Raw genomic sequence first — 26,534 nt, 5'->3', positions numbered from 1 at the left:
ACACTATGTTCCTTAATATTCCTTAAACTTTTTACCGTTCACGAAGAATAGGTTTTCCTTCTCATTCCTTTATTTGTATAAAATTATAGAACAAATCAATTCCTCATTAATTTTGATAAGGAACCATCATTCCTCAACATTACTAAAATTTTATTCCTACTCATTCATTTCCTCTCTGTTCCTATTGTTCTTATGATAGTTACCGTCTCCGTTTCTATTGTTCTTATGATAGTTACCGGTCACACCCTTCAATTCTCTGGTATCATCTCAAGTCTCGTATTTTTTCATCCAGAGTCAAATTTGAATTTGCTATGTGGTAAAAGACTTCTCTGTGCTAACCAGAAAACGCATTTTTCTTTGTGAATGTCGCCTTTTACTTATCTAAGCCTGGTTAGCACAGTCAGATCATGTCACATGTCCGTAGAATGATCCAAACATTACATTTCTGTTTGATGGCTATCTAATGCCATATTCCCAGTATCACAGCGACTACAAATAAGATCAACAAAGTAAAGTTGCCTCCGGGAAGAACCCATGACCTGCAAATATCAAAAACCTTTTGGTTTCATATCATTCTTGCAAAGACAATTGACATAAAGAACTGAAACAAAGGACTATAAACAAAGTTGTATATTGTTGGGTGAAGAAGATACCTGAGCTTCTTCCTAGACTGCTGAATATAAGCCATTGCAGGAGGCAGTACACCAAAGAGAAAACAGTTCGCATAAACACCTGCAAAATCCAAAGCCCTCGAAAACGTTGAAGGAAAGTACGTTGCAATGAGAGCCGGAACACCAAGCACAAACAGCATCACTACCGCTTCAAATCCATCACGACCTCTCGCCGCTTCACTGTCTGAAACTCTCCCATCAGTTCCCTTTGACTGTTTAGACACAAGCTTCCATGTATCAAGGAGCTGCTTCGGGAAGCTAACAGCGTATCCGATCAAACTGGTGGCCAACGCCGAGAAAGCAAAACCCTGAACAGCAGACAAAGCAGAAGGGTTCACAGACAGAAGAAGCGAGATAGGGTCAATGGCCGAAGAAGAACCCACAGGGACTTTGATCCTCGCGAGCCCCAAAACAATGAGGTTCCACGACAACACCATAACAAACGGCACAACACCACCCACAAGCACAGCTCTCCGAGCATCCGAAACCGAGTCCCCAGCAAGGTTGCATATGAAAGGAGTGATGACATGGAACCCCAGCGTCAGCACCATAACGGGAACCGCAGGCAAAACCGCCGAAACCTTCCAACAAGACTGACCAAAGGAAGCCAACACGTTGGACCTAGCCACGGATAAACCTATAGCAACGAGCGAAGTTATAGAGAAGAGCATGAGGAAGCAGAGACACCTGTTGGTGACGTCAATAGCATTGAACGGGAAGAAACCGATCAAGACTCCGGAGACTAGAGGGAAGATAGCATTGGCTAATAACGGATTCATTGTAGGAAACCATTGAGAGACAATAGAGCCAATCCCAGACACGCAAGCAACCATCAAAGCGAAACTCAGCGAAGCATAGACAAAAGCCACAAAGACTCCGAATTTATCCCCAAATGATTTAGTTGCAAGGCCTGTGAAGCTGGCCTCTGACGCGTTGTCTTCTTCCATAGCTGCGAAGCTGAGCTCGGCCACGAGGAGGATAGAGGAGATGACGTAGACCCAAGAGCAGAGTAAAGCGACCGTCGATGGGATCGAGCCAGATCTGATGGTTGCAGCTGGGAGGCCGAGCATTCCGGGTCCCACGGCGGTTCCGATGATTAAACTAACGGCGGCCCAGAAGCTCTTCCCGTTCTTGGGTTTCGGTAAAGTTTGGATCTTTTCGTTGTGCGTTGACTGAGTATCGTCGTGGTCTGTGCTGCATCTGACGAGTAAAGGTGAGTAGAGAGAGACATTCTGAGAAATGGGTTTCTGTTCTTTTATGGTGAGCTGCGGTGGAGGGGAAGTTTGAGTATCACGACGGTCGGAGAGCTTGAGAAAACTCCGGTGAGGGAGGGCATTTTGGGGAGAAAGACGAGATTTTGTGGGGGTTAGGCAATGCTGACGAAGAGGAAGAGCCATTGATGTGATGTGGGAGATTCTCTGTCAAGTGGACCTGAGCTGGTTTGGTTTTGTTGTCAAGTGTTTCTGTTTAGAGTTTGGAAGGTTTAGTTGACTCTTTAGGGCTTTTGTCTCATAAACCAGACATGAGGGGTTTGGTCTAATTTTTTTTTTGTTTCGGGTCCTTTTCTATACCAAATTCTGGTTAGAAGTGACGTTTCTCAACAGAGCATTTCAATCCGATCGACAAGTGTGGTGAAAGGATCATCAGGTTCCTCTTGTTGGTTAAACTTTTTTCAAGATTCTGTCTCAAAAAAGAACTAACCAACAAACGAAAAGTAGACGAAAACCTTGATGATTCTCTCACCGCATTTGTCGAGACAGTTACTTCCGGTTTGTATCGATATTTGATGTCATGTTTGCTCCAAAGCAGAACGGTTTCAAGTTCGATTGATTTTGCTTCCATGTTTTTATCCTTTTTTGCCATGGAAGTATGTTTTTAGAGGTCTTATAGTTTGTTTATCACATATTGTAAGCTTTAACAATTCATTTCTGAAATGATATTTACCATTTAACAAGAAAAAAATATTCTCAAGTCTCTCATGCAATTGTCCATAGTAATCCTTCTATTTCAACAAGTAAGACCAAGAAGCTTTTGTTGCACGTCCATAGTTCGAAAGTTTCAGTGTCCATATGAACTTTTAAACTCCACCCCAATCCGCTAACATTGCCATTATCGATCTATGAGATATCGATTTGGCACATTAGAACTCGGAGAATCTAAGGAAAAGCTGTATCGACAAGTGTGGTGAAAGGATCATCAGGTTCCTCTTGTTGGTTAAACTTTTTTCAAGATTCTGTCTAAAAAAAAACTAACCAACAAAAGAAAAGTAGACGAAAACCTTGATGATTCTCTCACCACATTTGTCGAGACAGTTCCTTCCGGTTAATACAAGTTTGTATCAATATTTGATGTCATGTTCGCTCCAAAGCAGAATGGTTTCAAGTTCGATTGATTCTGCTTCCATGTTTTTATCATTTTTTGCCATAGAAGTTTATTTTTAGAAGTCTTATAGTTTGTTTATCACATATTGTAAGCTTCAACAATTCATTTCTGAAATGATATTTACCATTTAGCAAAAAAAAAAGACTCTCAAGTCTCTCATGCAATTGTCCATAGTAATCCTTCTATCTCAACAAGTAAGACCAAGAGGCTTTTGTTGCACGTCCATAGTTCGAAAGTTTCAGTGTCCATCTGAACTTTTAAACTCCACCCTAATCCGCTAACATTGCCATTATCGATCTATGAGATATCGATTTGGCAAATTAGAATTCGAAGAATATAAGGAAAACCTGTCTCGAGAAGTGTGGTGAAAGGATCATCAAGTTCCTCTTGTTGGTTAAACTTTTTTCAAGATTTTGTCTCAAAAAAAAACTAACCAACGAAAGAAAAGTAGACGAGAACCTTGAGGATCCTCTCACCACATTTGTCGAGACAGTTCCTCTCTCTCTCTCTCTCTCTCTCTCTCTCTCTCTCTCTCTCTCTCTCTCTCTCTCTCTCTCTCTCTCTCTCTCTCTCTCTCTCTCTCTCTCTCTCTCTCTCTCTCTCTCTCTCTCTCTTAGGATGTGACAAGTTTTCTTAGGAACAAGTTCTTGTTCTTGTTGGATAATTCCAATTAACTTGAAGAACAAGTTAACTCATTAAAGTGAAGTTTGATGGGTTAAGGAAAAAGGAAAACATATCGAGCTTAGGAATGTTTCCTTATTATTATTAGGAAAAGATGTAGCTTCGCCCTTAGGAAAAGATGTAGCTTCTTCCTATATAAAGAGTTCTCATGGAGAAATGTTCCATCAAGAGAAACACATTGAAAGGTTTAGTTTTGAGAGAGTTTCTAAATCTAATAAGAAGAGAAGTTCTTATAATCTTTGTGTTTGTGCAACTTTAATTGGTATCAGAGCTCCATGTTTCGAAGGTCGTTTACAAGAGGAGTTGTAACTTCGATCAAAACATGGGAGACGATTCTCAAGCACGTGATAAAGGTCTTGAGATGAAGAAGGACATACGATGTCTGATGCTAACATCGACCAACTACACCGTATGGTCGATGCGAATGAAAGTGATGTTTCGTTTATACGAAGTTTGGGATACAATTGATCCATGGAGTAACGATGCAAAGAAGAACAATATGGCGATTGCTCTAATCTTTCAATCAGTCCCGGAGGCGCTAATACTTCAGATTGGAGAACATTATACATCGAAGAAGATTTGGGAAGCTATCAAATCCCGTAACCTAGGTGCTGATCGCGTGAGAGAAGCAAGGTTACAAACTTTGATGTCTGAGTTCGACAAACTGAAGATGACAGACACAGACACGGTGGATGACTACGCAGGAAAACTTTCAGGCTTAGCATCGAGAGAAGCCGCGTTAGGAGAGATAATGGAAGCATCGAAGCTGGTAAAGAAGTTTCTGAAGGGACTTCCAAGAACGAAGTTCATTCACATCGTAGCTTCGTTAGAACAAGTGCTGGATCTAAATTCAACGGGATTCGAAGACATTGTTGGGAGATTGAAAGCTTTCGAAGAACACATCAAAGAAGAAACCCAAGATGAAGGTCAATCGAAGCTCAATCGAAGCTCATGTTTGGAAAGAATGATATGCAAGGTAGTGGAAGCCATAACAACTCGCGAGGAAGAGGCATAGGTAGAGGTTATGGTGGAAGAGGAAGAGGACAAGGAAGGTCTAATGTTTCTGATGGTCATAACAAAGGAGGAGAAGCTTCAGACAAGACCAAGAAGGACTACTCTAAGGTTAGATGTTGGCGATGCGACAAGATGGGGCACTTCGTGTCACATTGTCCTACACGACCAAGAGAAGAAGCTAACCTAACGGAAACACAAGAAGCGGATGCATTATATATGCATGAAGTAGTATTCCTCAACGAAGAGAGAGTGTTTCCTAAGAGGTTTGATGAATGCGATGGAAATACGAGTATATGGTACCTTGACAATGGTGCAAGTAACCATATGACAAGCAAGAGAGAGTTCTTCTCAAACCTAGATGATAGCATCAAAGGCAAAGTCAAATTCGGTGATGGATCAAACATCGAGATTGTTGGGAAAGGTTCGATCACGTTCATCGGAAAAACAGGGGAGAGAAGAGCACTCAAAGATATCTACTACATCCCAAGTCTTAAACACAATATCATAAGTCTTGGACAAGCAACCGAGATGGGTTGTGAGGTTAATATGAAAGAAGACTTACTGATGCTGAAAGATCCTCGTGGAAGGCTATTAGTACAAGTCGCAAGGCAACCAAACCGATTGTACAAGACGCCAATGGAGGTTGAATATCTGAAGTGTCTTCAAATACAAGAAACTGATGTTACATGGACGTGGCATGCACGGCTAGGACATGTGAACTTTGGAGTCATGAAGAATATGGTAGACAAAGAGATGGTAGTAGGGATGCCTCAGGTGATACACGAGAAAGATGTGTGCAAAGCCTGCTTAGTTGGGAAGCAAACTCGGAAGTATTTCCCGCCTAAAGCAAAGTATCGAGCATCACACGCATTGGAGTTGGTACATGGTGACTTGTGCGGTCCGATATCACCATCAACACCATCAACACCAGCAAACAATAGATATGTATTCGTTTTAATTGATGATTACTCAAGATATATGTGGACGATGCTGCTAAGAGAGAAGAGTGAAGCGTTCGATCGGTTTAAAAAGTTCAAGGAGTACATGGAGAATCAAACGAAGCTACAACTCAAGACTTTTCGCACCGATAGAGGAGGAGAGTTCACATCCTCTGAGTTCGTTCATTTTTGTGAAGAAAACGATGTAACTAGACATCTCACCGCATCGTATACACTATCAACAAACGTGGACGAAGAACCAGGATCATTAAAGCTTCCTCATATTGATGTACAGAAGAAGGAGATGGTGATGATCATCAAGATCACCAACACCATGAAGTAGCAGAGAACAACGATGCAAACCAAGACCCACATATAACATCAAGATATGGTCGTAACATCAGAAAACCAAAGCGGTTCGATGATTACATCCTACTTGCTGAAGTTGAAGGTGGCAGACCCTTGCTGAGCATCGATGGTGAACCAGAAAGTTACATCGAAGCTGCAGTGATACAAGCTTGGATCAATGCAATGAAGGCAAAGATCGAATCTATCATCAAAAACAAGACCTGGAAGCTCGTCAAGAAGCCGGCAGGTGTGAAATCGATTTATAAGATCAAGAGGAATATAGATGGAACGGTGATCAAATACAAAGCAAAGCTAGTTGCAAAAGGCTATGTGCAACAACAAGGCATAGACTTCAACGAAGTGTTTGCACCAGTTTCTCTGAGAGCTTGGAACATCAAACTCGACCGTGTTCTCAAGGAGATGGAGTTCACGAAGTGCACCAAGGAACCTGCGGTATATCAAAAGAAACAGAAGGGGGAGCTTCTGATCATAGCTATATACGTTGATGACTTGTTTATAACAGGGAGTTCGCTCAACGTTATCAAGCAATTCAAAGATGATATGTCAAGAAGATTTGAGATGTTAGACCTCGGGATGCTTACATACTATCTTGGTATAGAAGTAACGCAAGGAGCTGATAGCATTCGAATCAAGCAAGGAGGATACGCGCAAGGTATACTTGTCAAGACGAAGATGGAGTCATGTAACTATACTCACGTTCCAATGCACATGAGTTTGAAAATTTCGAAGGCAGAGGAGGAGCCTGAGATTGATGCAACATTGTATCGAAGCACCATAGGATGCTTAAGAGAGAGAGTCATAGAGAAGCAGTGAAGCATCTATACTCACGTTCTGATGCAACATCGTATCGAAGAAATGCGATGCACCTATTAACGGTCTACGCAAGTTCATCGGAGTTCAGAAGATCAACATACCTAAGATTCAAGTTGGAATTAAGGGGGGGAATGTTGGATAATTCTAATTAACTTGAGGAACAAGTTAACTCATTAAAGTGAAGTATGATGGGTTAAGGAAAAAGGAAAACATATCGAGCTTAGGAATGTTTCCTTATTATTCTTATTATTATTAGGAAAAGATGTAGCTTCGCCATTAGGAAAAGATGTAGCTTCTTCCTATATAAAGAGTTCTCATAGAGAGATGTTCCATCAAGAGAAACACATTGAAAGATTTAGTTTTGAGAGAGTTTCTAAATCTAATAACAAGAGAAGTTCTTATAATCTTCGTGTTTGTGCAACTTTATTTCTGTGTAAAATTCAAGGCCATGGATACGTTCATCAAGTTTGATCCAATCTTTATTTATCCTACCAGTGGTCTTCAGTCTTATTTTAACACTCTAATATTATGGATTCTGTTACTATTGGATACATGAGAAATTGAGAATGCACATAAATCTAATTATCTCATTTAAATACAATTAAAAGAACCCTAAGCTGCTGCGTATATATTGTACATATCCACGTTTTCAGCGCCTCCCATCCTTTCCATAATCAGATAATTAAATACTACTCTCCATTTTGTATATTTTTAAAAAATTGGCATTTTTATATGCTAATTTCTTTTTAAAATATTGTTTACATATTTTCTTCTATTAGTTTAATTATTTTATTGATATTTATTAAGAAAAACATGACACATTTTTAATTTAACTACATTTTAAACTTTCAGTAAGAAATCATCTAATGAAACATCAGGACGATTCAACATATTCGACAAATACCTTTAAAAATTTACTGTTCGTAAGAAATGAAAAACCAAAACTTGATCACTACATTTTATTTTTCCTATTAGTCAATAAATATTAGATACAATGTAACTAATTTTATTTAAATATTTCTTTCCTTAATAAATTATTTTTATTTTTTTATCAACTATTTTCTATTAAATACTAATTTCCTAATTTTCTATTTTTTAATTTCTTTATTAAATACTATTAATTTTTTTGTTTTATATATGAATTTAAATTTCCATTAACATTTAAAAAATACCCGACATGTGTTTACTTTACTTTGACTACTTATTAAAAGTTTTAGTAAAAAATAGATGTCTCATCTATATATGCTTATGAAACGTCGTGAATCTAAGTATATAAATCGTTGAAGTTTTATTTTCTCAGTAAATCACATTTTATTTTTTATATCAACTACATTTTTATTAAATACTAATTTTCTATTTTTTTTTAATTTCTTTAGTAAATACTATTTACATTTTTGTTTTCTTTGTAAATTTAAATGCCCATTAATGTTTCAAAATTTACACGACGCGTGTTTACTTTAATTTGACTACTTATTAAAAAATTAGTAAAAACTAGATATGCAATCTATATATACTTATGAACCGTCGTGAATCTTACTTGAGAAGAAAAAAAATCAATCGAAGCTTTGCATCTTCTCAAGAAATGAGGTATTCAGTAAACCTTTAATTTTGATTCTCTTTATTTTCATAATCAATTGTGGCTACAAGCTACCACGCGTCTTAGGAGGGCTTGTTGGATTGATAGTTTGGTGCGATTTCAAAATTTTCCCAAATCTCATCTTATTAGATCTAGTGTTTGTAAAAATTATCTTAAATCCTTGCTTATTGGACTTATCATTTATTCAAACTCTAGTTGTAGAAGAACTCCAAGTTTTGGAATCCTTATAAATAGAACTGATGTTAAACTGAAGTATTTTTTTCAATATTATGTAAAGAACTCTAGATCTCAAAAAATATTTAAACTTTCAAAGATCTAAATTTATCCTTTGCAACTGATACAATATGGATGCATATTCAATCATTGAAATGTTTAACATGTCTTAACATTGATACTCATATCCATATGACAAGGTATGTGGTCTCGATATTGGGATTTGTCAAAATAGCTCAAAATAATTAAATTAATAATACCTAAATATTATAAATAGAATATAAAATATTTAGATTATGTAAGAAAACTAAAAATTACGAAGAACATTAGAGTTCTTTTGATGGAATTTTATGGATATTAAAACATACATATCTGTTCTTTCTTTTTTCTTTTTGACAACTCATATATATATATATATATGTTCTTATAAATAGATTTTTTTCCATTCTTGATATTTTAAAGTATTTTAAAATTTATTATATTATAATTTTTGATATTTTAAATTATTTTTTTACTTTTTTACTTTTTTACTTTTTTATAATCCAAATATCTCAAAATCTGAATATATATTATTAAATCCTTAGAAGAATCGTAACCTCCTTCGTCTGGTTGTAACATCTGGATGTTGTCACTGTAATCTCTGCGTAACAGGAACCACAACAACAACTCCTTGAACAACTTGAACGCACCTGGAAATGATGCATGGTCTGATTCGGATCGTGGCCCAAGTTCTTTCCGGACGCGAAGCCCAGGTGCTGCTCTGCCTCTCTCCGCTTCGCTTGGGAGAATGACTTATCTAGTCCCGTTCCCCGACCTTAATCTCATGCCGGATTCCCCACCCCCCGAAACCTCCTCCACCGCTGGATGGTCATTTGCTCCGACACTAGATGTTGAAGCGGACAAGGGTTCGAACTCCCTCGCGATCGTCCCCGTACCGGATCACGAAAACCACCAGGCTCTGGTGGTTCAAACGCTCGACCAGGACGACCAGGGACTTGACCGGTATGTCTTAAAACGGACTCGAATGATCTACGACTCTCTCCTGATTCATCTCACTGTGGAGGGACCTAAACCCAGCAGAGCCGTCAATGTCAAGGCTTGGAGGCTGATGAAAGAACGTGAGTTGTGGCTGAACAAGGGCCAACACTTGGTAGGTTCAGTCCCCGGGGTTGAGATCGGGGACATATTCTTTTACCGTATGGAGCTTTGCATGTTCGGCTTCCACCGCCAGTCACAAGCCGGAATTGACTATACAACGGCTCAGCGAAGCTCCTTTGGCGTGCCTATAGCAACCAGCATCATCGTATCGAGTGGCTACGAGGACGATGAAGACAGAGGAGATGAACTGGTTTATTCGGGCCAGGGTGGTCGGGACAAATCCGGGCAGCAACGTCACCAGAAGCTAGAAGGTGGGAATCTTGCTATGGTACACAGCATGCAACACGGTGTCGCGGTACGCGTCATTCGCGGGCTAGAGTACAAAAGCGAAGTCCGCTCGAAGGTGTTCGTGTACGACGGCCTGTACAGGATCACAGATTGCAGCCTTGTTAGAAAGTCAGGGTTTGATATCTTCAAGTTTACACTTGTTAGAATCCAAGGACAGCCCGAGATGGGGAGTGCAAGACTGAAGCGTGCGCTAACACTTAGAAACACACCATTGGCTGCGATGCCTGCTGGGTATATAAGCTTTAACCTTTATGGTAAAAACGAGGGTGTCCCGGTGTATCTGTATAATGACATTGACTATAACCGCTCACCGCTGAACTATGGCTACATCTCGCAATCTGACATTAGTAGTGTGATTTCTGCTCAAGGAGGGAACAACGGTGGATGCAATTGTAAACTCTCATGCACTGATGATTGTATATGCGTAAGGAAGAATGGTGGTGAGCTTCCTTACAGCCCTTATGGATATTTGTTGAGAGGGAAACCCGTTATTTTCGAATGCGGGGTTACTTGCAAGTGCACTTCTGGTTGCGCCAACCGTGTCGCGCAAAGGGGGCTGAGGAAGAAGATGGAGGTTTTCCGAACCAGGGAAGCTGGTTGGGGTGTTAGGTCGCTGGATTTGATTCACGCGGGCGAGTTTATCTGTGAGTATGCTGGTATTATGGTCACAAAAGAGCTAGGGGAGATTTTGTCGACGAACGGGGAGAGTCTGGTCTATCCGGGACGGTTTGCTGGAAACTGGAAGTTGTGGGGTGATTTATCTGATGTTTACCCGGATAACGTCCAGCCGAGTTATCCTACTCTCCCACCAATTGATTATGCAATGGATGTGTCGAGGCTGAGAAGCGTGGCTGCTTTCATTCGTCACAGCAGAGAACCAAATGTGATGGCTCAGTTTGTGTTCCATGACCATAACAACTTGAAGTTTCCTCGCGTCATGCTTTTTGCACTGGAGAACATCTCACCGTTAACCGAGCTAAGCCTGGACTATGTGGTGGTCGATGAAGTGGACGAGAGACTCGCCATCGGTGGCTGAGTAGTTTCCAAAGCTTGTTTCTGTATTTTTTTTTTTTTTTTTTTTGTGTCTTACAAACAAAAGCTTTTGAATTTGTTTCTCCAGATTTTCCTATATCTTTCTGCAAGTTAATGTGTCATACTATTTTTTGTATTATCTCATCTGATCTGATATTTTTGAGTATTATTTATTATTTTCTGAAGCGTATGAAAAAGTCATAAGAGTATGATTTCACTTTCATGACCAAGACATTCAGTAGACATACTGTCCTTATATCAAGTCAACTTTAGAGTGATTAAGATTCTAAACATTACTGATTTTGGTTGATTTGAGGAAAGTGAAACCCTTCTCCACTACACATTATTGTTGATAGAATGAGTGTTTAATACTCTGAATCAATCAGAGCATTTTATAAGGATAAAACCTCTATTGAAAACTTTCCGCCTTAAGTCAAGTCTCATCAAAGTCAAATCAAAAGCTTCCTCTGCTTTTGCCTCTCATATCATCTGTTTCTTGGCTGCAAAACAAAGACATTTATCTGGACAGATTAGTGTACTCTATCTTTGTTTGATTGTTCAAGTGAACTAAATGTGTTTCTCTTCTGGTTCTGCCAATTCAAAGAGTTTTCGTATGTCAGAATTTAGACAAATACTACATTTGGTTCATTTAACTCGTGGAAGGAAATCACTGTGGAACAACTGATGAGCTTCACTCACTTTCATCACTAAAAAGTCTTAACTCACATTCATAATCAACCTCAAGATTGAAGAATTGTCATATACTTAAATAGTCTACAATTCACTAAAAGTTTCAAAGTGGAACATTCTAATACACTCACAATTAAATATCTGAACTGTGAAATTTATGGGATTGGACATCCATGGATAGACTACAAGTCTACAATCAAGATATTTTCAAAATTTGACCGGAGGAGTTGCGGTGGAAATATCTGGCAAATAAGGTTGAATGAGTCAAATTTTAATGTTACTTAATATTTATCTTATTTTATTTTATTTTTGTTTACTTAAGTTATTCTAAATTAAATTTAGTATATGTATTTATGAAAAAAATAACTGTAAAAACCGAAAAAAATAACTGTAAAGACAAAAAAAAAAGATAGTTTTGAAGTTGTGAATAGTAAACTTCAAATTTTAAGTTTTACTATAGGTTGGAAATGTTCTTAGAGTCAATAGTCAAAGTCTGTATACCAAAACTAATTTTGAAAATAAAAATATTTTATTCTATAAATAGAGAAATTAAAAGGTTTGTTTCCACTTTTTGTACAGATTATCATTTCTCTATTTTTAGAATGAAATATAAAATGATATTGACAATTTTTTTATTCTAAAATGTGTTTAGAGTCAGAATAAAGATAGAGTGAAGATACTATCACAACATTATAATTGGCGAGAGACCCATGGATATCTCACTAATATATTTATTTTATTTTTCATATAAGCTAATTATTTTTTTAGTTTTTAAGCTAAGAAAAAAATGTAAATCATTGATAGAAAGTCATGTGTCATTTGAATTTTTCCGGAAAATAAATAAATTCTCACTTGGATACTATTCTCATCTCATCCTCTCGGACAGACCCACTTTAAGAAGAGGTATGGCACGTGCCACTTACTGATTATATAACTTTCTTGTGATTTTAAAAACAGAAAAAGATATCTAGCCCTTTTAGTTTAAGTGGTTTCATGTGCCCCAGATGATTCCAAGTTCGAAGCCCCTTAAAACCGTCCTACTCTCTTTCTGTTTCTTCTTCTTTTTGTTTTCTTAATTTTCTACACACTTTTGTTATCATTTCATACAATAATTTTCCTCTTTATTTTCTTTTGTTTTTGTTACATAAAACTATTCTTTTTTTTTTACAAACTTTTTTTTTTCTTTTGAATACTAAATTTTTCATAATAAAAACTATAATTTATTTTAATTTCACTCTAACAATTATTACTATTATTTTAAAATTTTCAATACTTAGATTAATAAAACTAAAAGGAATAAAGGTTGTAACTATGAAAATTAATTATCATAAATATGAGAATTATTATTTATTTGTATGGTTCATTTAAAATAAGATGTAACACTTTAGTGACTAATGTAAATTTTTTTAAAAGAAATAATAAAGTCCAATTCACTAAATTATTTAATATTTTAATTATATTTTTTATTGTACCACACATTATATTATTTTTTAAATCCGCTCCTTCTCATCCTCTCTTATTTATTTTGATTACTTTTTATTTGTTTAATGTTGAGTGACTCATTACGAAGTTCCGAAGAGTTTCTTAGAATTCTCTAAACGAGATTCTGAAAAGCTTTTTAGAAGTCCCAAAATGAGATACAATATTTGTCTTTCTTTTATTTTTCTATTGCTTTAGATATTGATTGATACTGTGGATGACACTGCTCTTAAGAGCTCCTCAATATATATGGATGTTCTAAGATATCTTCAATGATTATTAAGTGAACTGAAGTTTTTTTTTCTTCTGGTTCTGCGAATTTAAAAGGATCTTTTTTGTAAATTCAAAGTTAAGGAGAATTTTTTTTACTGAGCCAACCAGATTGTCATTGTATTTGGTAAAGAGTCACGTCTTTGTTTTTCTTTCATAGGCAATAATATTCATATTCGGTTAAGAACACCAAACTCAAGTCTGTAGCAACTTGGACTGATATAATACTTTAGGTATGTTTGAAGTCTTTATTGATACTTGGTGCTTTATTACACAAACATGAACTACTTTGACAAACGTTTAAAGATAAAATGCAAAACATAAACAAAATCTAACGGGTTCTGAGTATGTTTGTACCAATTATGTTGACAAGCCATTCTGGTTTGTATGAAGCAACGACTTGACCTATCACAAATCCTAACAACACTCCAGGAGCATATCCTATAGCCACTCCTTTCCAGTTTAAACCCACTCCTTCTTCTTCTTCTTCTTGATTTGGGTGTTGCATCGGTGGCACACTTGGGTGGAAGCAACTCTCCTGTAGAGGAAGACCACAGAGACCTGCATTCCCTTCAAATGATGATTCAGCTTGCCCGTTAAATTGAGTTCCTTGTGGTATTTCACCTTTGAGTTGGTTATAAGACACATCTATGAACGCCAAAAACGAGAGGCTTCCAAGTCCATTAGGAATAGTCCCTGTGAGTTGGTTTCTTGAAAGGTCGAGTGACTCGAGCTTGGAAACATTTGACAAAGACATAGGAATGTGTCCTGTGAAGGCGTTGTTGGATAAGTTGAGTGCAATAAGTGTCTTCAAGAGACCAACAGATTCAGGAATCTGTCCTTCAAGTTTGTTTCCAGAAAAGTCAATGGTTGTGTAGGAAGTAAGGGCCATCTGTTGCTCCATGTGTAGACCTTTGTATCGCAAGTCTATCGTGTCTTCATCAGCAAAGTCACCATTCTCGTAGTCTGTCATATACATCCTCCCAAATATATTCGTCTTGAGTGATGGTGCTTTCCAGTTCACAAAGTAGTTTGCTGGCAAGTTTCCAGTGAAGTTGTTATCCGATACCTCAAGTATTCGTAGCTGAGGAAACCCTAAGGGACCTTGATCTGGAGGAGAGATATGACCATAAAATCTATTTGAACTGAGAGTAAGGACTTGCAAATCTCGTGAAGCCTTGAGCCAGAAAGGAAACGTGTCTTCGATTCTGTTGTTGTCAACACTTATGAACTTGATAAAGGAGCAATTTAGAAGAGATCTTGGAAGCTTCCCCGTTAGTTGGTTGTAGCCAACATCAAGTGTGCGCAACGTGGCACCCACTGAGAACATGTCCGGAAGGCTTCCTTCCAAGTTGTTTTTTCGAAGTTTCACTACCCGAAGGTTGCTTAGACACTGAGGAATTGCACCGGTGACGTTGTTGTAGGCTAGATCAAGAACCTCAAGAGAGGAGCTTCGGCTGCATATTGAAAGAGGTATGTTTCCTGTGAAATGATTGTACCGTGCTCCCAATATTTTGATAGAGAGTGGTAGAATTGGCATTGCTCCTTCAAAACGGTTTAAGGACAAGTCTAATATGTTCACTGATGAATTTACTAAAACTTCTGCTGAACCTTCAAATCCATCGAAAAGATTTTTAGCAAGCTTCACGAAGCTGAGACGAGGAAGATTCTTCCATAACCATTCAGGGACCTTCCCTTTGATTCTATTCTTGGAAATGTCTAATATTTCCAAGTCTTGGAGAGAATTTAATAATTTTGGGAACCGTCCGATGTTGCAGTCTCTCAATACTAAGTATCTTAGGGGCAGTGGGATGTTTGAATCTGAACTTAAACTAGCTGGTGATATACTATTACCTGAAAGATCAAGCTTCAACAAAGATTTGAGAGACGAGAAGATTCTAAAGTCAATTGGGTAGCTTATGTTTAGGAAAGAAAGGTTGATATCTATTAGGGTGGTAAGCTTTGAGACAGTGTCTAGGATCTGACCTTCAAATTGGTTATACCCAAGGAGCAGATGCTCTAGCCTAGAAGAAGACAAAGAGGAGTTTGAAACTTCAATGGGGCCGGTGAAATGGTTTCCACGTAGATCAAGATATGACATGAAAGGCATAGTGAGTATATAAGAAGGGAGGGGTCCAGTGAAGTTATTATCGACAAGCCCTAACACTGAGAGATTGGTTAGATTCTGTAGAGGTAGGATACTACCAGTGAGCCTGTTATCATCAAGACCTAGAATGGAAAGTTGGGTGAGGTTACTAATGGAGGAAGGTATTTGGCCATGGAAGTCATTAGAGGCAAGAAACAAGATCTCTAATCTATTTAGTTTTTCGAATCCGGAAAAGAATGAAGAGGAGGAGGTGGTGAAGTAGTTGTAAGCAAGACTAAGGCCACGGAGATTATGCAACCCAAAGAGGCTGTTGTTGGGATCCAAAGCTCCTGAGAACTCATTATCGGAAAGGCTTAGTCGAGTTAGCTTGCTTAGATTGCCTAGAGGTGGTGGAAAATCACCAGTGAGCTCGTTCCAGGATAGGTCTAAAAGGGAAAGTTGGCTTAGGTTACTAAATGAGGAAGGAACTTGACCTACGAAACCATTAGAGGAAAGAAATAAAACCTCTAGTCTGTTGAGATTGCCGAAAGCGGAAGGGAGTGGAGATGAAGTGAAGTCGTTGTTAGAGAGGTTGAGGTAACGGAGATGTTGCAATCGGAAGAGGCTACTGTTAGGCTTCAGAGTTCCACTGAGACAGCCACTTGGGAGGTGTAATTTCTTGACCGCACCCGTAACGTTGTTGCACCGGACACCATTGACATAGTCGTTGTGGTTGCAACCACGGGAATCAAACTCCTCCTTGAATTGCACGAGGGCTTCAATCTGATCGGGACGACAAGCAGAAAAACCAGTAACAAGCAGAGCATCTATAGTTAAGAAGCTTGTTTCAAAGACACAACAGAGTAAGAGTGCTGAGAGTAAACAAAGACGCGAATGCGACATGGTTGTCTTGGAGTAAGAATAATATTGTTTTAAGCAAAGAGACACATAACATGGGTTCACCGCAAACTTCAAACTTATAGCAAAAGAGTCTTCTCCAAGTCTTCTTCAAGTCTTCGTAGTGGGAACTAGAGAAAATTTTGAGCCAATCAGTCTCATATCACTAATAACGTATTAAGTAAAGAGAGTAGGCACTAATCACGCTTAATTGGTCCAAGTATATTCGACAAATCTCAAAGCTACCGACGTGGCAAAGTGAGGAGCTGGACAGTTTGACACATTCTTTTGGACCTGGACTTGTGCTGAATTAAATTCTAAAAATCTTTCCATATCTAATATCCTACTTTTTATCTACTATTTTTTATTTTTTGAATTTTATTTTTTATCTACTATTAACAAGTAATAATAAGACCACTTAAAGAACTAGTTAATAAGAAATATTTGATTATTTACATTAATAATAAACTAACTATAAATTAAAACTATTATTATTTTAACTATAACAAAATTTGTTGAAAAATAATCTAACCAAAATTTTACTAAAAATTTAAATATTTTTATAAAATAACACATTAATAAATTTCGTAATTAGTAATATAATATTATTATAAATCAATGCTAATTAAAATTTACTCTAAAACAAGAAAATAAAATTCTATACTATTTTTTATAAATCTTATAATTATATTCTGTATTATATAAAAATAGAAGTGATTTATGAATAAATATGACAAAATTATATTAAATAGGTAAATAAAAAAACTAAAATTGTTTTATTTGAATAAATTATCACTCATCATTAAAATGGGTTAAAATTAGTAAACTATATAATATTTTAAAACAAAAATAATTTTATCAACATAGGTTAAACTCTTATATCTACAACTATATGTTATTTTTTTTTTTTTTTTGAAACTCTCAACAATATATTGCTTAAAAATAATTATATTCAAAATATAATAGTATATAATAGCCCTTAGTTCATATACTATTTAAAATATGTTATTAGAAAACTATAAAATTTTAATAATTCATTTAAAATATTAATGACAAATCAAATTTTAATTATAAATTTATTTTTTTATTTTAATTATAACAAAATTTATTGAGATAGATTTAGAAAATATTACCAAAAGTTCGAATATTTTTTATAAAATAATGTATTAATGTAGTAGCAAAAACAAATTCAAAATTCATGTAATCTTTCAAACTCAAAAATAGTTGCATAATTTTCTAAAATTTTCTTGACAAAATATACAACTTTGAAAATAAATATTCAAACTCAAAATGATAATATTTCAAACTTTACAAAAGATAAAATCATAGCTAATAAAAAATTAAGTTTTTGAAATGCAATGCACCACAAAAAAAAATAAACTATATATGTTGTAAAAATTAAAGTAAACTGATATTTTGAAATCTTAATTAAAAAAAGCTTAATATCATAACATCCCAAAAAAACTATATCAATAAAATTTACTAAAATGATATGATGGATGCTACTATATATAAAATTTACTTAAATAATAGGACTATATTATTCAAACAAAATAATGTTTTTACTTATAAATTCCGTAAAATACTAAAATGATATATGTTAAAGTATATATGTTTAAACACACATGTAAATATAAATTATCTTAAATATATATATATATATTTCTATAATATAAATAACTAAATTTTTAAAAATTATTATGTTAAAATTGTATAAATTAAAGAGAAAACATATTTTGGACGCGGTTCTCTATTTGATTATTTCAGATTTTTATTTTATTGTACCTAAGTCAAAAATATATTCGTAAGTAATAAAAATAATAACAAAGTAAAATGTATTAAAATCACTATATATTAATAATGCCAAATAAAAAATATAAACAATAATATTATAGAGTAACGCAATATATAGCACTAAAATAAAATTTATATATTTAAAACATTTATAATAATATCAAATGCATTTATAAAATAAAAAATATCCCCACAGACGTGCGGGTCAAATCTAGTTTCCGTTTAAAAATGACGTTGCATGGATTCAAGGTCTGAAACCGATAAACCGAGAACGAAGAACCAAAGCGGAAACAAACCAAAAATCCGGAATCAAAAACAAAAACGACATTCACAAATATCTCAATGGTGCTAATATATTTTAAATAAAAAAACAAAACCAAATTGAAATCGAACCACGAACCAAATAGGTAATAAATATATAAAACATAGTTAAACTAAAACTAGTAATTATATTTAGTTTTAAAATTACTAAATATTATAAAAAAATATTACTTATAAATCAAAATTTCCAGAAAAAACTGAATTATCCAAATATATTGAATACAAAATATTTAAAATTACTTTAATTATTTGAAGAATTTTTATTTCAAATATTAAAATGTACCGAATTATCTAATATTTGATCCGGAAAAAGCTAAACCCATGATTTATTTATTACCCAAATCACCGATTTTTTTTTTGAAAAACCAAAACATAACCATAACCAAATTGAAACCAAAAATTTTTCGTATATAAGTTGGTTCCTAACATACTTGAATTAAATAAAAAATTAAACTGAAAACTGAATTGAGTTTCATAAGTAGCTGAACGATGCATGTCTTTAGAACCAAAACAAAAACAAAAAAAAAAACAGAATAAAAAAAACAAGCCTAATGTTTATCTAAAATGGACAGTATCTTTGACATTTTATTTGAATTTTGGAGTGATTTTCGTGTTGCTTATTTTTAACCCATTTGATGTCATGTGGATATAGACTCGGTTCTCGGATCAATAAGAGCGAACTCATAAAACATAACTTTTGTTACAAAACCCATAACAACGATATTAGATAAGTTTCAAATATTTACAGTGTGGTAAAAGAAATAAAGAGCATTCTCTTCCATAGTATATGATGAAATCTCAACAGCAAAATAAAAGACAGCAATAAAAGATTAAAAAAAAAACCTAAAGAAAAAACTAGGAAAAACCATTAGAAGAACCAAGAAACATACACAACCTTGATAATGATCAATCTAGCTTCTGTTTCTTCCTTATGCTTGCTTCAAAAACCCCACAAAATAAAAACCTGTAACAACGTAATGTGGAAAAGAGAGCTAAACCTGTCACTTTCTTTGTCTCTCGTTCGATTCTTGATGTCTTGCAGCTGCATATAACAAAGATGTTTTCGTCCATGATTTTTATCACATGTTTCAACAAAACAATAAGAGACACCAAGACGAGATGGTCTACATACCGAGTCCATTAGCTTCAGAGGTTTTCATCACCCTAAGCCTTTTCACCGAAGTGATGAACATTCTAAAAACAAAAAAAAAAACAAATTAGATCATTATAAAACATTCATCAGACTCAAAGTTTTAAGATGTTTCACCTCCATGGGACATCACCAACAAGCATCCAGTCACCTTCCTTGTCTTCATAAGTAAGTACAAACTCAGAAGATCCATCTAAAAGCCTCAGCGGCTTGGTGAACTGACCCGTTAACCCGATAGTACCCGGGTTACCGCGAAAGAACATATCTTCCAGTGTCTGCGCCAGATTCTCGTAAGAAGAATGAGCATTCAAATCCACTTTCCTTCCTATAGCAACTCCGTCCATGTTCACCTTAATAAACCCAACTTGCACTTTCTTGTTCACATCTTTAGGCTCATCATCTTTCACTTTCTTCTTACCAGCTTCCTCTTCTTCCCTCGCCGACTTTGCAGCTAAACTGTTCATCCTGTGAGATCCAATAGGTGGCCATCCCACAACTTGACTGCTAAAACACAAAGCAAACATCACTGCTCAGTACTTGTGAATACCAAAATGAATCAAGAGCTATTTCCTCAACAACAAGACTCCTAATTTGAAACAGAGCATTTCTTCCTACGTAAGTTAACTGAGCTAGCTCTAGCAATAGTCGAACACTAAGAATCTTTAGCTAGGAAAGGATTGAACTTTTATGACAAAAGACGAACCTTGAACGAGGAGGAGATGCACCAGCGTGAGAAGCCGAGTCAGCAGCTCGTTTAGAGCCAACAGAAGGAAAATCTTTTGCAGTCAAGAGCCTCCCACGCTCTCCCCACGCGCCGCCGCCGCCTGGTTTACCAATCTTGGCCGCCGTTCCACCGCCAAGACTGAGCCCTAGACCAAGTTCTAGCTCACTCTCAGCTTTCCCCATCTCAAGCTCAGAAATCATTTAGACAACAACAACAACAAAACCCAAAAGAGACTTTACAAGTCAAGAACTTAAGAAAAGAAAACAACCTGAGAGCGTGCAAAGGAGACAAAGAAAGAGGAGAGAAGGAAACAAGAAAACAAACAACACAGAAAGAGACAGAGAGAGGATTTTAAGGGTTTCTTGAAATCTGGAGAGAGTTTTCAAGGAGAAGAAAGGAGATTAGGTGGTGGAGAGAGTGATGAGAAAGGGGACCCATATGTCTGGTAGTGGCCATTGGCCATACCAACAACAAAGCCATTCTTTCTTCTTTTAAGTCCTTTTCTTACTTTTTTATTTTTATTTTATTAGTAAAGATTTTAACTTTGAAAAAAAAACAAAAATAGCACTAAATCAAGTTTTTGTTCCCAAATTAGCAGTCAAGGTCAAAAGTCACAAAAATAGCACTTAATGTTTTATCAAAAGTCACAAACTTAAAGTTTAGAGTTAAATGGTGGGGTTTAGGATTTAGGGTTTAGGGTTTAGGGTTTAGGGTTTACGGTTTAAATTTTAGGGTTTAGGGTTTAGAGTTTAGGGTTTAGGGTTTAGAGTTTAGTGTTTACGGTTTAGAGTTTAGGGTTTAGGGTTTAGGGTTTAGGGTTTAGAGTTTAGAAATGAGGTTTTGGGGTTAAGATTTCAAATTTTGAAAAATAAAAAAATTAAAATTTTCAAAAGATAAAATTAGAAAAGTACTATTTTGGTCATTTTAGTTTTTGAGTGCTATTTTTGTGATATAAACTTAGAAATGTGCTATTTTGGAGATTTGCCGTTTAACTTTTCTTCCCGACATTATCATACTTGTCGTGCTCCCGTTGCCGTTAATTGTTTTGTTTATAAATGAAATAAAAACTTTAAAACTATATAGTATGAAAAACAGTTGTTTGTTTCTTGTATAATTTGTGGAAAGCTTTGTTTAAACATCACTCTTTCTTTGAACAAAAAAAAAACATCACTCTTTCTTTTCCTATTTTTGCAAGAATTTGTATTCGTTTTGATGATCATATATGGATCGTTTATTTGTATTCATACAAATCTTATTTGGTAGTTATGCTTTATCATATTCATTAAAAGCAAAACTGCCAGATATATGAACATGCATAGCTAACCAGTTTTGAAAAGTTTAATTAGGATCAATAATGCAATCTATATACAGATAGTGGAGATACATCTGTTAAAATCTAATTGGAATGACTAATCATTTTAGTCTTTAGTCATTCTAGCATCTTTGAATTTAAAGATTGATATGCTTATGCATACCTATATATTTTGTATCAAGTGATAATGATATGATATGTTTTCTTCACTAATCAATTGAGTTTCATTTTAATACCCATGTATTTGTTTTTAACAAAATAAAAAAGTTGTCATTAGATCATGTATATTCCCCTTGCTTATTTATTTATGTTTCGTTAGCAAATAAAGTGAGAAAATAAAAAAATTGGTTCCATAATAGGAATTATTAAATAAATAGTAGTGATGAGATTAGGCATCATCATGTTTCTTGATATGCTATGATGATCCTTTGAAAACTTTTTCAATCGCAATTGATGTGTGAAAATTCCTCTTTCAATCAAAATCATGACTAAGTGACATAATGAGCACATATATTTTATACTCTAATTGATGGATTTGTTAGAAAAAGGGAATTTAGTTTTCTTTAATAATTTGAACATTTTGAAAATATAATTAATAATTTCGATGGTCTAAAACATGACCGTCGCAATATGAACAACTAAACAAATATTCTGAAGAAAGAAAAAAGGACAATATAAAAGATAGACTTTTTTGGTTTTCAAGAATACAAAAACAATACAAAATTCCATAAATATAAATCTAGTAGCAAATTACTCTTATCTTGACATAAGCCTTTTTCTCCTAAATGAGTATAGCTTTATTATATGAAAAAATGACCACTAAAAATTTTTTTTGTCACAAATATAACCTCTAAAAATAAAAATGACCAAAATAGTACTTAATGTTTTATCAAAAGAGATAAATATACACTTATACCCCAACGGTAAATTAATTTAGACATTAAGGTTTAAAGTTAAGGAGTGGAGTTTAGGGTTTAGGGTTTAGAGTTTAGGGTTTAAGGTTTAGAATTTAGGGGTGGGGTTAGGGTTTAGGGTTTAGAGTTAAGGGGTGGGGTTTAGGATTTAGGGTTTAGGGTTTAGGATTTAGGGTTTAGGGTTTAGAGTTGGGGAGTTGGGTTTTGGGTTTATGGTTTATGGTTTGGGGTTTAGGATTTAGATTTTGAAAAATAAGAAAAATTTAAATTTTTCAAAGGATAAAATGCTATTTTGGTCATTTTAGTTTTTGAGGGCTATTTTTGTGACATAAACTTAGAAATGTGCTATTTTGGAGATTTGTCTATATTATATTTCTTATTTTTATATTGTATTTTTTTAGTAAGATTGTCTATTTTGAAAAAAATAAAAAATAAATAAATATATATAGATATTTTTTTGGCTAACCGTAGGTGATCCGAACCTTAATCTAGACTAATTTCCCCAAGCCACAGTTGGTAATACTGAAACATAGCGTAAATCCACCTAAACGACAATCGATCGAGCCTTAGGAAAATAACTACATAGATGTTGCGTATTTATAATTTAGTTCCATGGTTTTCTTTACTAAATCATAATTACTCTCCTCTTACATTTCTAACAAATTTGATCATCATTCTAGTAACATTTTAATCAAAATTGGAAGCTAACTATAACATGCGTACGTTGTAAATGTTAAATTAGTAATCACAAAATGTTAAAATTTGAAAATGTCGATATCATATTTACAATTGTATTTTAACAAAAAAAAAGTTACACATGTGGTCTTTTTCTTAGGAATTATAGGACACCTGCATATATCTTCAAAGCGAACGTATTCTCTCAGTTACAAGAACCATCAGTTAGTCAATATCAGATATTTGATTCTATGTTTTCAAGATATATCACATTATACGTTTGTTCTAGAATTCCGTGTAGTTTTAAAATTTGCGATTTATTCATTCCTCCTTTTGCAATTTTCTTCGCTTCTTTGGCTATCTGTGTCGTTCCTTTATAGGACAAAAGGCACGAACATTGCGTTAGCTATAAAGTCGAAACCCAAGTGGGCTGTGGGGTTTGCTAGATATATAGGTAATTAAGAAAATAGATTGAAAGAAACATTTCTTTATTCATAATCCGCGATTCTGCATTAGCATTTTATATATTTGAAAAATTAGAGAGAAAGTGAATGTATCGGGTTAAATTCTAAAAACTGCCATTAGTGCATAGTAATATCGATGTATCATATGAAACATATAAAAAGAATTGATGTATCATTTATTGGTTGAGTCCACAAAGTATAGGACGATGCATGATACTAGAAAATGGGAGAAGCGTATTAAGCTAAGACCACATGCATATGTAAAAGCAAACCATATGCAGATACGTACGAAACAAGAAACAAATACTCAATCATGTGAATGAGTTGAAATTTGAGAAAAAAATGGTGTGGGAATACCTTTCAAAATATTGTTTACTTGTCTGTTAATTCTTTTCAAAGTATTACCCCCCAAGCATGTCCAGTAAATTTTTTTGCCCAAAGCAAAAAATAAAGATTGGCGCGCTCCTATATATGGAATTGAAGTGAGAACTTTCAACCAAGAAAGTGGTACCTTAGAGCAGGTTTATTGGGGTAGCTTAAGTGGGTTTGTTAGCTTAAAGGGGGATTAAAAATAAAGAAAAAGAGAGATTTAAGGAAGGAGCGTCCCTTAATTAAGCTCGCGAAAGCACGGCCCTTAGCGTGCACGTGTCGAAAAACTATTGGAGAGAGGCACGGTTTCGGGGTCACGAGACCCGTGTTTTCATTTTCTCCTTTCTCGTTTCTGTTTGTATTCTCTCATCGCGAAAGGCGATTCGATGGCGAATCTCTTCATCTCGGTGTCTCTGCTCGAGAAAACGGCGACGGCTCTAGCGGTGCGTCTCCGCGTTGAAGAAAATCGGCGACATCTCTCTCCTTCGGAGGTTCTTCTCGTCGCAGCAAATCGGCGACATCTCTCTCCATCGGTTGTTCTGTGAGACGACGGAAAGCGGTGACTGTTGCGGCTGAGACGAATCGAAAGGTATAACTGCAAATATATATGTTTAAGTTTCAATCTTTGAAGTTTGCATGTCTTAGATTCTTCATCGAGAATCTTTCTAAATAAATCCTCTGAATTGTTTTGTTTTTTTGTTTTGTTGTGTCTATAGGTGGATTAATCAAGATGCATGATCCTGGTAGATTCATTCCTTCTTCATCGTCAATTTGATAAACACATTCCTGTCATTTTTTTGATTTGTTTCACACTGTTTTGTCTTTAGGTGGAATGATGAAGAGGCTGTCTGAGGTAGATTGTGCCGGTTAATAACTAGGTATATTTTGGTCTTTGTTCATCGTCATAGATAGTGTATAAACCTGCTCTTAGTTTTGATATGTTTCGTTATTTTTTTGTTAACATATGGAATTGATCAAGAGGCTTCACACTAGTTCATCAGACAAAGGTCCATAGATTGTTCATACAGGTAACACCCAAATCTTTCCTCCGTTAAAGTTTGATAAATCATTGTACCTTGATGGTGGTTTTAAATGAATTTAATCCTCTGTTAGTGTTAGGTTAAGTAATAAATTGCTTTGGTTGTTGTTTGCATATTGATGTTTACGTAATAAATAGATTAGGTGATGGTTAGATAGGAATGAATGGTGTGTTTATTGTGTTAGATAACAGTCCACTCGGACAGCTTTGGCTGTGATCAATGCTTGCTTTAATTCGATACTCTATAAAAAAAATTACTTTCTCCTCTTTCTTCATACGACTTGTTTCTCCTCTTTCTTCAAAAAACTTCTGTTCTCTTCTATCTCTTCCCACTTCCTCTCTTTCTTTAGCGTCCTTCTGTTATGGATCCTTATAACAGTCAACATACTGTTTCGTTTAGTAACTATGAAGATAGTCCAGGAACAGAAGCCTCAAACTTTGATGGAGCCACGACTGCAAGGAAAAGTGTACGTCGGAAATGGACTCCAAATGATGATATTGTCCTGATCAGCTCGTGGTTAAACACGAGCAAAGATCCTGTGGTTGGTAACGAGCAAAAATCTGTAGCTTTTTGGACAAGAATTGCCGCATTTTTTGCGGCAAGTCCTCTGGTTGCTGGCTGCGAAGAGAGGGAGGCTAAACATTGCAAGCAGCGATGGCATAGGATAAACGAACTTGTGTGCAAGTTCTGTGGTGCTTATGAAGCTGCTACTAGGGAGAAAGCTAGCGGCCAGAACGAGAACGATGTTCTGAAGCTTGCACATACAATTTTTTACAACAACCACAAGAAGAGATTCAATCTGGAACACGCTTGGAAAGAACTACGCAACGACCAGAAGTGGTGTGATGTTGCTACTGCTAAAGGGAGCTCGAAGAAGAGGAAGGGTGAGGAAGAAGAGGAAGTGGATGGGTTTCAGTCAACGGAGAGCAAGCGTCCCCCTGGTGTGAAGGCCGCAAAGGCAAGTGGTAAGAAGAAGGTGGTAATAGAAAAAAATCTGGATGAGTTTCAGTCAATGTGGACGATCAGAGAGAAGGACATAGCCGCGAAAGAGAGGTTGTCTAAGATGATAATGCTTGAGAGCCTAATAGGAAAAACAGAGCCTCTAGCAGATTATGAAGAAACACTGAAGAAGAAGCTCATAGATGAGTTGTGGTCATAGACGAGTTGTGGTCAATGTCGTTCTTGTTCTTGTT

The 26,534-nt window shown here is 35.5% G+C and overlaps 5 protein-coding genes across 6 annotated transcripts; 2 read left to right on the top strand and 3 right to left on the bottom strand.

Annotated features, from left to right (window-relative positions):
• Positions 1 to 426: 426 nt before the first annotated feature.
• On the bottom strand, positions 427 to 2,308 carry LOC106451147 (tyrosine-specific transport system 2). The gene is made up of 2 exons (XM_013893009.3): positions 654 to 2,308; positions 427 to 539 (listed from the first exon to the last, which is right to left on the bottom strand). The coding sequence occupies exons 1-2, from the start codon at positions 2,066 to 2,068 to the stop codon at positions 461 to 463; spliced, it is 1,494 nt and encodes a 497-aa protein (XP_013748463.1). The 5' UTR covers positions 2,069 to 2,308; the 3' UTR covers positions 427 to 460.
• Positions 2,309 to 7,652: 5,344 nt separating this feature from the next.
• On the top strand, positions 7,653 to 12,991 carry LOC106454719 (histone-lysine N-methyltransferase family member SUVH2-like). The gene is made up of 2 exons (XM_048753633.1): positions 7,653 to 8,455; positions 9,330 to 12,991. The coding sequence occupies exons 1-2, from the start codon at positions 8,385 to 8,387 to the stop codon at positions 11,158 to 11,160; spliced, it is 1,902 nt and encodes a 633-aa protein (XP_048609590.1). The 5' UTR covers positions 7,653 to 8,384; the 3' UTR covers positions 11,161 to 12,991.
• Positions 12,992 to 13,831: 840 nt separating this feature from the next.
• Positions 13,832 to 17,122, bottom strand: LOC106453477 (receptor like protein 23-like). The gene has a single exon (XM_048753632.1). The coding sequence runs from the start codon at positions 16,582 to 16,584 to the stop codon at positions 13,927 to 13,929; it is 2,658 nt and encodes an 885-aa protein (XP_048609589.1). The 5' UTR covers positions 16,585 to 17,122; the 3' UTR covers positions 13,832 to 13,926.
• A 2,283-nt stretch (positions 17,123 to 19,405) lies between these two features.
• Positions 19,406 to 21,016, bottom strand: LOC106451148 (auxin-responsive protein IAA13). Of its 2 annotated transcripts, none has more exons than XM_013893011.3 (4): positions 20,547 to 21,016; positions 19,961 to 20,344; positions 19,826 to 19,887; positions 19,406 to 19,735 (listed from the first exon to the last, which is right to left on the bottom strand). In XM_013893011.3, exons 1-4 carry the CDS (start codon positions 20,765 to 20,767, stop codon positions 19,695 to 19,697), a joined length of 708 nt encoding a protein of 235 aa, XP_013748465.1. In that variant the 5' UTR covers positions 20,768 to 21,016; the 3' UTR covers positions 19,406 to 19,694. The 2 variants fall into 2 exon arrangements, with proteins under 2 accessions (XP_013748465.1, XP_013748464.1); XM_013893010.3 differs by having other exon boundaries at positions 19,961 to 20,347; positions 20,547 to 21,014.
• A 4,686-nt stretch (positions 21,017 to 25,702) lies between these two features.
• LOC106453478 (glutathione S-transferase T3-like) lies at positions 25,703 to 26,500 on the top strand. The gene has a single exon (XM_013895724.2). It carries the CDS (start codon positions 25,703 to 25,705, stop codon positions 26,498 to 26,500), a length of 798 nt encoding a protein of 265 aa, XP_013751178.2.
• Positions 26,501 to 26,534: the final 34 nt, after the last annotated feature.

The sequence above is a fragment of the Brassica napus genome, chromosome C4 (genome assembly GCF_020379485.1).
Source record: "Brassica napus cultivar Da-Ae chromosome C4, Da-Ae, whole genome shotgun sequence".
Classification (NCBI taxonomy): domain Eukaryota; kingdom Viridiplantae; phylum Streptophyta; class Magnoliopsida; order Brassicales; family Brassicaceae; genus Brassica; species Brassica napus.
The sequence above is the reverse complement of the archived record's forward strand: the minus strand, read 5'-3'. Positions and strand labels throughout refer to the sequence as shown.